Raw genomic sequence first — 10786 nt, forward strand, 5'->3', positions numbered from 1 at the left:
ACCACTATTATGCTTGTTAGTCATTTGTATTATCCGGCCTGCGTGCCGTGTGCCGGCCTATGAGCCGCTGTATTGGTCCGGGCCGCTACGACTTGATTAGCGACACGACCAGCTCATCCATCCATCCATCCGAGGGCGCCCCCCTGGGCCAGGGTACGTTCTCGTACCTTCTTTGCATTTATTTCAATATTCTATTATTATCCGGATATTTATGCATTTGTGGGATTCGCCTCGAGCACCGAGGTACCAGAGACCGGGGGAACCCGGTCGCTGGATACAGGTACAGTTGACCGGAGGAGGACTTCCGACTATCTGGTCAACGCAGCGGACAGCTCACCCCCGGGTCATGAGGATGCGGTCAACCTTCCAGACACGTCACACCGGCAGGTTCGTCTTCTCAGCTTCCAGACAGGATCAAAATGGCGTCGTCTGTGGGAACGCGCCTGATCTGGAACGTGAAGATGAACGACGCCGGATAGTTCTGCCATCCTCATGATAACGGTCAGTTTTTCTGTTATTTGTTCTGTCAGTTATATGATCTGTTCTAGTCCCGAAGGCCCCCGAGCCGATCGGCCGGGAGGTTTATATCCGAGCGAGGGGCTCGAACCCGAAGGCCCCCGAGCCGATCGGCCGGGAGGTTTATATCCGAGCCAAGGGCTCGAACCCGAAGGCCCCCGAGCCGATCGGCCGGGAGGTTTATATCCGAGCCAAGGGCTCGAACCCGAAGGCCCCCGAGCCGATCGGCCGGGAGGTTTATATCCGAGCCAAGGGCTCGAAGCCGAAGGCCCCCGAGCCGATCGGCCGGGAGGTTTATATCCGAGCCAAGGGCTCGAAGCCGAAGGCCCCCGAGCCGATCGGCCGGGAGGTTTATATCCGAGCCAAGGGCTCGAAGCCGAAGGCCCCCGAGCCGATCGGACGGGAGGTTTATATCCGAGCCCGAAGACCCCGATCCGTTCGGCCGGGCTGCGTATGGGATACGAGCGATGCTTGAAATAGAAGATCCCGAGCCGTTCGGTCGGGAAGGATATCCCGAAGACCCCAGGCCGCTCGGCCGGGCTGCGCATAGAATATAAGCAGCGTTCGAAATCGAAGACCCCGAACCACTAGGCAGGGCTGCGTAGGTGATACGGGCTAGACGCTTGAAATCTGAGACCTCAACCATTCGGTTAGGTCGAGATTATCGTAAATATCCCCGAGCCGGTCGGCCGGGAAGGGTATCACGAAGACCCCGAGCTGTTCGGCCGGGCTGCATACTATTATGGCAGGATGGGAAACCAAAACCCTGCGCTGTTCAGGATGATAGAGGGAGGTTATTGCCTTGTATTCTGAAGAGTGTCTTATGTTCTCCTAACTCCACGGGTGTTCGGGAGTAGGGAGCTAATGCAGATCTCCGCTGGTCGCTAGGGAGCGAAGGCCTGAGCCGCTCGGCCAGGTACATTTTAGCTGAGTACTTCCTCAGGGAGCGAAGGCCTGAGCCGCTCGGCCAGGTACATTTTAGCTGAGTACTACCTCAGGGAGCGAAGGCCTGAGCCGCTCGGCCAGGTACATTTTAGCTGAGTACTACCTCAGGGAGCGAAGGCCTGAGCCGCTCGGCCAGGTACATTTTAGCTGAGTACTACCTCAGGGAGCGAAGGCCTGAGCCGCTCGGCCAGGTACATTTTAGCTGAGTACTACCTCAGGGAGCGAAGGCCTGAGCCGCTCGGCCAGGTACATTTTAGCTGTGTACTAGGTACATTTTAGCTGTGTACTAGGTACATTTTAGCTGAGTACTACCTCAGGGAGCGAAGGCCTGAGCCGCTCGGCCAGGTACATTTTAGCTGAGTACTACCTCAGGGAGGATTATATAAGGGCCAAGCGCTCGACGACGAAGGCCCGAGCCGGCCGGCCGGGTATATGGTTTTCCGAGCCAAGCGCTCGACGACGAAGGCCCGAGCCGTTCGGCCGGGTGTGTAGTCTCACCTGGAGACCGACGAGCTCCGTCGTTAAAAATCGAGAGTCGGGCCGGCGACTATAAACCTCCCGGGCTGAAGACCTCTGCACGGACCAGCATATCATATATTCTATCTCCCCTGTTCGGGGTCGAGTTATCACCGAAGGCCCCCGAGCTGATCGACCGGGAGGTTTATATCCGAGCCACAGGCTCGAGGACCGAAGGCCCCCGAGCCGTTCGGCCGAAAAGTTATTATCCGAGCCAAGCGCTCGAAGCCGAGGGCCCCCGAGCCGTTCGGCCGGGAGGACCAGTATATCGGACCAGTATATCATACATCTATCTCCCCCGTTTGGGGTCGAATAGCCGTCGCGAGCATCTATCTCCCTCGTTCGGGGTCGAGCAGTCCTCGCGGCCCGGCATCTATCTGACCGATCGACGTCACCACGGTCGCACGCGCGGCATCATGCGCCAGGTATCTATCCGACCGATCGACATCATTCCGGTCGCACGCGCGGTATCGTCCGCCCGACATTTATCCGACCGATCGACATCATTTCGATCGCTCGCACGACAACGTTCGGCTAGCATCTATCCATACGATCGATAGCACTTCGATCGTCCGGTCGGTATCTTCGTGGCTGCGCACTCGGCATTGGACCGATTACAGACTTGGTCCGCTCTGTATCGTTACCATCTCCTACGACACCATCATTATAGCGACCGCCCGAGCTACATTATATTATTGGTTTAGCGATTTGGCTTTGACATCGAGAGTGGTTCAACTCTTTGCAATAGATTGTCCAGTCAGTCGGACTCACGCCTCCTTCGACTAGACTTGAAGGGGAGGCTTGTGATCCGGATGATAGGTGAGGGCATAGAAGGGATTAGGGAGAAAAGAGGGGGCAGAGGCGTCATTTGGAAAAGGGAGGGTTTTAGGAGCCGGTTCGTGAAAAGAGGAAAGGGGGATTTTCTTCAAGAGGGAGCCCGCCGCCACCACCTGGGGGAGCAGGATGGCCTCCACCGCCATGGAGAGGAGCAGCCGATCCTTCATCATCCATGGCCGCCTCCTTCGAGGATGGCTGCCGACGAGCCACTTCCTCCTCCCTCCTCTCTATTCGTCGACGCCGATGCCATGGAGGATCTATCGTCTCTAGCGGGCGTACCCGCTGCCGCCTTCTCTCGCAATCGCTGCCGCCTCCAGCAGGCGCCAGCTGATGGCATTGCCACCGGCGACCCTTGTCGTCACCCCAGGCCACCTCCAGTGGCTGCGGATGTCACCGCCGTTGCCACCGGCGACCATTGACACCTCTCCTATACTGCCGGCAGTGAGTGCCTCCGCCGGCCCTGACTTCCAGCGGCTGTCAGCGCCTCCCCCTCCGGTGTCGCCTCTTCCAGCAGCAGCCGGCGTCTCCAGCCGCCACGGCCGCCTCCGGCGATTGCCACAGTCGTCGCCGGCGTCTCCAGCAGCCGCCGACACCTCCGCCATTGCTGCCTGCACTTCCCGTGATGGGTGCCGGCGATCACGGCAAATACCACCTCCAAACCACAGCCATAGATGCCTTTGGCAGCCCGCCGATGTGGATCCGGCCATCGTGCCGGTGTATTTCATTCTTCGCACCACTATTATGCTTGTTAGTCATTTGTATTATCCGGCCTGCGTGCCGTGTGCCGGCCTATGAGCCGCTGTATTGGTCCGGGCCGCTACGACTTGATTAGCGACACGACCAGCTCATCCATCCATCCATCCGAGGGCGCCCCCCTGGGCCATGGTACGTTCTCGTACCTTCTTTGCATTTATTTCAATATTCTATTATTATCCGGATATTTATGCATTTGTGGGATTCGCCTCGAGCACCGAGGTACCAGAGACCGGGGGAACCCGGTCGCTGGATAAAGGTACAGTTGACCGGAGGAGGACTTCCGACTATCTGGTCAACGCAGCGGACAGCTCACCCCCGGGTCATGAGGATGCGGTCAACCTTCCAGACACGTCACACCGGCAGGTTCGTCTTCTCAGCTTCCAGACAGGATCAAAATGGCGCCGTCTGTGGGAACGCGCCTGATCTGGAACGTGAAGATGAACGACGCCGGATAGTTCTGCCATCCTCATGATAACGGACAGTTTTTCTGTTATTTGTTCTGTCAGTTATATGATCTGTTCTAGTCCCGAAGGCCCCCGAGCCGATCGGCCGGGAGGTTTATATCCGAGCGAGGGGCTCGAACCCGAAGGCCCCCGAGCCGATCGGCCGGGAGGTTTATATCCGAGCCAAGGGCTCGAACCCGAAGGCCCCCGAGCCGATCGGCCGGGAGGTTTATATCCGAGCCAAGGGCTCGAAGCCGAAGGCCCCCGAGCCGATCGGCCGGGAGGTTTATATCCGAGCCAAGGGCTCGAACCCGAAGGCCCCCGAGCCGATCGGCCGGGAGGTTTATATCTGAGCCAAGGGCTCGAAGCCGAAGGCCCCCGAGCCGATCGGCCGGGAGGTTTATATCCGAGCCAAGGGCTCGAAGCCGAAGGCCCCCGAGCCGATCGGACGGGAGGTTTATATCCGAGCCCGAAGACCCCGATCCGTTCGGCCGGGCTGCGTATGGGATACGAGCGATGCTTGAAATAGAAGATCCCGAGCCGTTCGGTCGGGAAGGATATCCCGAAGACCCTAGGCCGCTCGGCCGGGCTGCGTGTAGAATATAAGCAGCGTTCGAAATCGAAGACCCCGAACCACTAGGCAGGGCTGCGTAGGTGATACGGGCTAGACGCTTGAAATCTGAGACCTCAACCATTCGGTTAGGTCGAGATTATCGTAAATATCCCCAAGCCGTTCGGCCGGGAAGGGTATCACGAAGACCCCGAGCTGTTCGGCCGGGCTGCATACTATTATGGCAGGATGGGAAACCAAAACCCTGCGCTGTTCAGGATGATAGAGGGAGGTTATTGCCTTGTATTATGAAGAGTGTCTTATGTTCTCCTAACTCCACGGGTGTTCGGGAGTAGGGAGCTAATGTAGATCTCCGCTGGTCGCTAGGGAGCGAAGGCCTGAGCCGCTCGGCTAGGTACATTTTAGCTGAGTACTACCTCAGGGAGCGAAGGCCTGAGCCGCTCGGCCAAGTACATTTTATCTGAGTACTACCTCAGGGAGCGAAGGCCTGAGCCGCTCGGCCAGGTACAGTTTAGCTGAGTACTACCTCAGGGAGCGAAGGCCTGAGCCGCTCGGCCAGGTACATTTTAGCTGAGTACTACCTCAGGGAGCGAAGGCCTGAGCCGCTCGGCCAGGTACATTTTAGCTGAGTACTACCTCAGGGAGCGAAGGCCTGAGCCGCTCGGCCAGGTACATTTTAGCTGAGTACTACCTCAGGGAGCGAAGGCCTGAGCCGCTCGGCCAGGTACATTTTAGCTGAGTACTACCTCGGGGAGGATTATATACGAGCCAAGCGCTCGATGTGAAGGCCCGAGCCGGTCGGCCGGGTATATGGTTTTCCGAGCCAAGCGCTCGACGACGAAGGCCCGAACCGTTCGGCCGGGTGTGTAGTCTCACTTGGAGACCGACGAGCACCGTCGTTAAAAATCGAGAGTCGGACCGGCGACTATAAACCTCCCGGGCTGAAGACCTCTGCACGGACCAGCATATCATATATTCTATCTCCCCTGTTCGGGGTCGAGTTATCACCGAAGGCCCCCGAGCTGATCGACCGGGAGGTTTATATCCGAGCCACAGGCTCGAGGACCGAAGGCCCCCGAGCCGTTCGGCCGAAAAGTTATTATCCGAGCCAAGCGCTCGAAGCCGAGGGCCCCCGAGCCGTTCGGCCGGGAGGACCAGTATATCGGACCAGTATATCATACATCTATCTCCCCCGTTTGGGGTCGAATAGCCGTCGCGAGCATCTATCTCCCTCGTTCGGGGTCGAGCAGTCCTCGCGGCCCGGCATCTATCTGATCGATCGACGTCACCACGGTCGCACGCGCGGCATCATCCGCCAGGTATCTATCCGACCGATCGACATCATTCCGGTCGCACGCGCGGTATCGTCCGCCCGACATTTATCCGACCGATCGACATCATTTCGATCGCTCGCACGACAGCGTTCGGCTACCATCTATCCATCCGATCGATAGCACTTCGATCGTCCGGTCGGTATCTTCGTGGCTGCGCACTCGGCATTGGACCGATTACAGACTTGGTCCGCTCTGTATCGTTACCATCTCCTACGACACCATCATTATAGCGACCGCCCGAGCTACATTATATTATTGGTTTAGCGATTTGGCTTTGACATCGAGAGTGGTTCAACTCTTTGCAATAGATTGTCCAGTCAGTCGGACTCACGCCTCCTTCGACTAGACTTGAAGGGGAGGCTTGTGATCCGGATGATAGGTGAGGGCATAGAAGGGATTAGGGAGAAAAGAGGGGGCAGAGGCGTCATTTGGAAAAGGGAGGGTTTTAGGAGCCGGTTCGTGAAAAGAGGAAAGGGGGATTTTCTTCAAGAGGGAGCCCGCCGCCACCACCTGGGGGAGCAGGATGGCGTCCACCGCCATGGAGAGGAGCAGCCGATCCTTCATCATCCATGGCCGCCTCCTTCGAGGATGGCTGCCGACGAGCCACTTCCTCCTCCCTCCTCTCTATTCGTCGACGCCGATGCCATGGAGGATCTATCGTCTCTAGCGGGCGTACCCGCTGCCGCCTTCTCTCGCAATCGCTGCCGCCTCCAGCAGGCGCCAGCTGATGGCATTGCCACCGGCGACCCTTGTCGTCGCCCCAGGCCACCTCCAGTGGCTGCGGATGTCACCGCCGTTGCCACCGGCGACCATTGACACCTCTCCTATACTGCCGGCAGTGAGTGCCTCCGCCGGCCCTGACTTCCAGCGGCTGTCAGCGCCTCCCCCTCCGGTGTCACCTCTTCCAGCAGCAGCCGGCGTCTCCAGCCGCCACGGCCGCCTCCGGCGATTGCCACAGTCGTCGCCGGCGTCTCCAGCAGCCGCCGACACCTCCGCCATTGCTGCCTGCACTTCCCGTGATGGGTGCCGGCGATCACGGCAAATACCACCTCCAAACCACAGCCATAGATGCCTTTGGCAGCCCGCCGATGTGGATCCGGCCATCGTGCCGGTGTATTTCATTCTTCGCACCACTATTATGCTTGTTAGTCATTTGTATTATCCGGCCTGCGTGCCGTGTGCCGGCCTATGAGCCGCTGTATTGGTCCGGGCCGCTACGACTTGATTAGCGACACGACCAGCTCATCCATCCATCCATCCGAGGGCGCCCCCCTGGGCCAGGGTACGTTCTCGTACCTTCTTTGCATTTATTTCAATATTCTATTATTATCCGGATATTTATGCATTTGTGGGATTCGCCTCGAGCACCGAGGTACCAGAGACCGGGGGAACCCGGTCGCTGGATACAGGTACAGTTGACCGGAGGAGGACTTCCGACTATCTGGTCAACGCAGCGGACAGCTCACCCCCGGGTCATGAGGATGCGGTCAACCTTCCAGACACGTCACACCGGCAGGTTCGTCTTCTCAGCTTCCAGACAGGATCACATAATATATCAAATCGAAGATCTTTTAACGAGTTTTGATTTAATATGTTATGTGTTTCATGATTTAAACTGAATTAAAAATTTACAATGTACAATGTGTTGCTAATCCTACCTGATATGAATTATATCATACTCACGTTGAACTTAATATGATTCATATTAGACCTATGTTGAAATTTAATATCGATTATTTCAATAATATTTTAATATCTTTGGAGAAACTGAAATAATAATGGATGATGTCATTGGACTCTGTAAGATTTCAAAAATCTATATGATCTAAAATAATAATGGGCGATGTCATTGGACTCTGTAAGATTTTAAAAATATATATGATCTAAAATAAATTAAATGGAATTTATCTAGGTCTATTGGTAATTTTGTTCAACTATTTTTACTATAGTCTTTCGGTTTCGGTTTCGGTTTCGGTTTGGATCGGATGCGGATGGTCATGCTTTCCCTGGATTACAGCTGTTATCGTTGGATTCTCGAAGCGTATAAAGAATTGCGCGATACAGAAAAAAAAAAAAAAAAAAAAAAGGTGGTCGCGCTATTTCTTGAATTCCAGTCGAAAACCCCGGAAATTTCGGCGGCTGAGGAGACATGCTTGATCTTGTGCGATTCTTCAGCGATGTCCGGAAGAAGCCAAGGGAGCCGCCTTCAAATGTTGCAACGTTTTCTTTGCAGATGAGCTCAGCAGCGGTTAGTGAAGAGAGGCCGAAATAGTGGGAGATCTTTTCCGAGAAGCAAGCAACCGAAAAGGGCACGGTGAGAGACAAGGCCATCTTTATGAAACTGGTGCTGATGTATGCCGACTTGGCCGGGGCAACTAGACAAATCTTTTTTTTCACAAACATTTGTGAATTGGATTCGTTTCTTTGTGATTAGCTTCTAATTACTGAATTGTTAGATATTATTTAAGATTTGTTCCTTTCTTGAATAGTGTGATCGTTTATTTGAAACGGTTAGGGAAATTTAAATCTTGCAGAGGGGTTTGTACAGGTGAGCTAAGGAACACCATTTTGATCGCTTCGTCCGCTACTAAGCTGTCACTCCTTCCGTATCCGAGACGGGAACAGAGTTCATCTTCTCCAATTTCTCCTGCTGCTCCAATGTCTCGCAGAGAGGAGCGTTCCGGGTCTCCGGCAGCCAAATGGTCACGAGGCCACTAAACACGGAGAGACCTCCGAAAATGACGAAAGAGATGGCCGGGCTCAGCCGGCCCAGCACCACTAAGTGCGGCGCGATGGCCGCGCCTAGCATCAGAGCCTGCCGGAGCATCGAGACGGCGAAGTTCCTTACGTTGGTGGGAAACAGCTCGACGCAGTAGACGTAAAGGATGTCGAAGGCCATGGAGGAGGCCATGAAGCCGATGGCCTCGATGCTCAGTTGCGCTAAGCTGCCTCTTGATTTGGTATTCTTGCCGAAGAGGATGCAGAGGAAGCAGGCGGCGCCGGTGACGTAGGAGGAGGAGGAGAAGAGGAGGCGGCGGCTGGCGAAGCTGAGAAAGATGCTGCCGAGGAAGATGGCGGGGATCTCCATCAGCGCGTTGACGCCGACAGTGAAGTAGAGGTTGAAGTTGAGGTTCTCGACATTGAGCTGGACGCCGTAGTAGACGAATCCGACGCCGAAGCCGGCGGCCATGAGAAAGAGCACTCTCCTCGTCGCCCATTTTGACGACCACAAGCTCTCTGTTTTCGCCGTGCTGCTGGCGGCGGTGGGAACGGAGATGGACACATTTGGCGGTAGTTTTCGACCGTTGAGCTTGGCGAACTTTTCGAGGACGAGGAGCGCGTCCTGAGTGCGGCCCATGACGGCGAGCCACCGGGGGGACTCGGCGATGAAGGGGAGGACGAGGAGGGAGTAAGCGAGAGGGGGAAGGGACATGATCTTGTAGATGACGCGCCAGGAGTGTCGCGCCGGATAGGCCATGAACGGGAGGGAGAGGAAGCCGACTGTGAAGAAGAAGAAGCCGTACTGACCGACCTGGCCACGCCATCTCCGGCCGACTACTTCGGTGGCGAGGACGAGGCAGCAGATGCCGACGCCGGAGCGGGCGAAGCCGTTGGTGAAGCGGAAGAAGGTGTAGACCCAGATGTTCGGAGAGAGCGCAGTTAGGAACGCCGTTATGGAAGCGAGGAGGCAGGATAGCCACACCGTATTCTTCCGGCCGATGTAGGTGTCCGCCAGCCGGCCATGCGCCGCCGAGCCTGTAAATGAAGAACTCTTCCATTTCAGTCAAAAGACAAGAATCCCTTGTTTTTTTTTTTTGTACAGGCAAGTCAACGATCTTGCCGAGCAGTGAACCGAGGAAGAACAGGGACGCGGGAATCCCAGCTTGAAATCTCTTGCCGCAGACGAGATCCCACTCGGCGATGATGGAGCTCTTGCTCCCGGCGACCCACTCCCAGGCCCCCCGGTCGAGCCCGCACATCCCCGCCGGCGTGGTCGCGGAGCACGCCGGCAGCGATGAGGACGATGCCTTACACCTCCAAGCCGGCTGGGCGTCGCTGAAGATGGTAACGAGCGTGCTCTGCGCGTCGAACACCCACGCGATGGAGACGAAGAAAACGTGCAGAAGTTGCGCGAAGCCCAGGGAGCCGACGTGGTCCTCGATGATCTCCTCCACGGTGAGCTCCAGCCTCGGCGGCTCCGCATTGGCCGCCGCTTCAGGCTGGGCTACTGCTCCGATTTGAACCACCAGCTCTTGGAGCTCATCCATGGCGAGGAGAAGCAAAGGTGGTTGGTGAGGAGGCGAGGGGGAGGAGGGGTTTTTAAAGGCTGTAGATTTCAAAAGCAGGGGAAGATCCTCCGCTTCACAGTGTCGTCGTGACTATGATCACATGGCGGAGTTGGCGTCTTGTTCTTGTTGTGCTTGCGTTTTGTTACAGTAAAGCTTAAAGATGTGATGCCCCTTTTTCATGGAGGTGGGGAGTGACGTCGCCGGTTGGCTATGGCGATGAAGCCATGAGGTGGTGGAGGCTGTTATAATCTTGTTGTTTCTTATGCGAAATGACCGGGATTGTGAATCTGAAACGTGGAGCAGCCGCTTGTTTCAGTGCAGCATGCCCTGTACGCATGGCAGCTCAGTTTTGTTTAAAAGTAGGGGTGTAAATAAGTAAAGTCGTTCTTGAGTTATTCGAAATTTGATTCGATAAAAATTCATTTGAACTTGTTTAATGAGGCTCGTTAAGATAAATAAACCAAGCTCAAGGTTCACAATATTCGACTCGTTAGCTCGTGAACATGTTCGTTAAGCTCATAAATCAACTTTTAAATAAAAAAAATAATAGTTTTGATGTTGAATTTATAGATTTTACAT

At 55.6% G+C, this 10786-nt stretch overlaps 1 protein-coding gene across 1 annotated transcript; it reads right to left on the reverse strand.

Annotated features, from left to right (window-relative positions):
• Positions 1 to 8395: 8395 nt before the first annotated feature.
• On the reverse strand, positions 8396 to 10192 carry LOC121992756 (organic cation/carnitine transporter 1-like). The gene is made up of 2 exons (XM_042547313.1): positions 9760 to 10192; positions 8396 to 9674 (listed from the first exon to the last, which is right to left on the reverse strand). Exons 1-2 carry the CDS (start codon positions 10184 to 10186, stop codon positions 8506 to 8508), a joined length of 1596 nt encoding a protein of 531 aa, XP_042403247.1. The 5' UTR covers positions 10187 to 10192; the 3' UTR covers positions 8396 to 8505.
• Between the last annotated feature and the right edge of the window lie 594 nt (positions 10193 to 10786).

This window comes from Zingiber officinale, chromosome 6B (assembly GCF_018446385.1).
Source record: "Zingiber officinale cultivar Zhangliang chromosome 6B, Zo_v1.1, whole genome shotgun sequence".
Classification (NCBI taxonomy): Eukaryota; Viridiplantae; Streptophyta; class Magnoliopsida; order Zingiberales; family Zingiberaceae; genus Zingiber; species Zingiber officinale.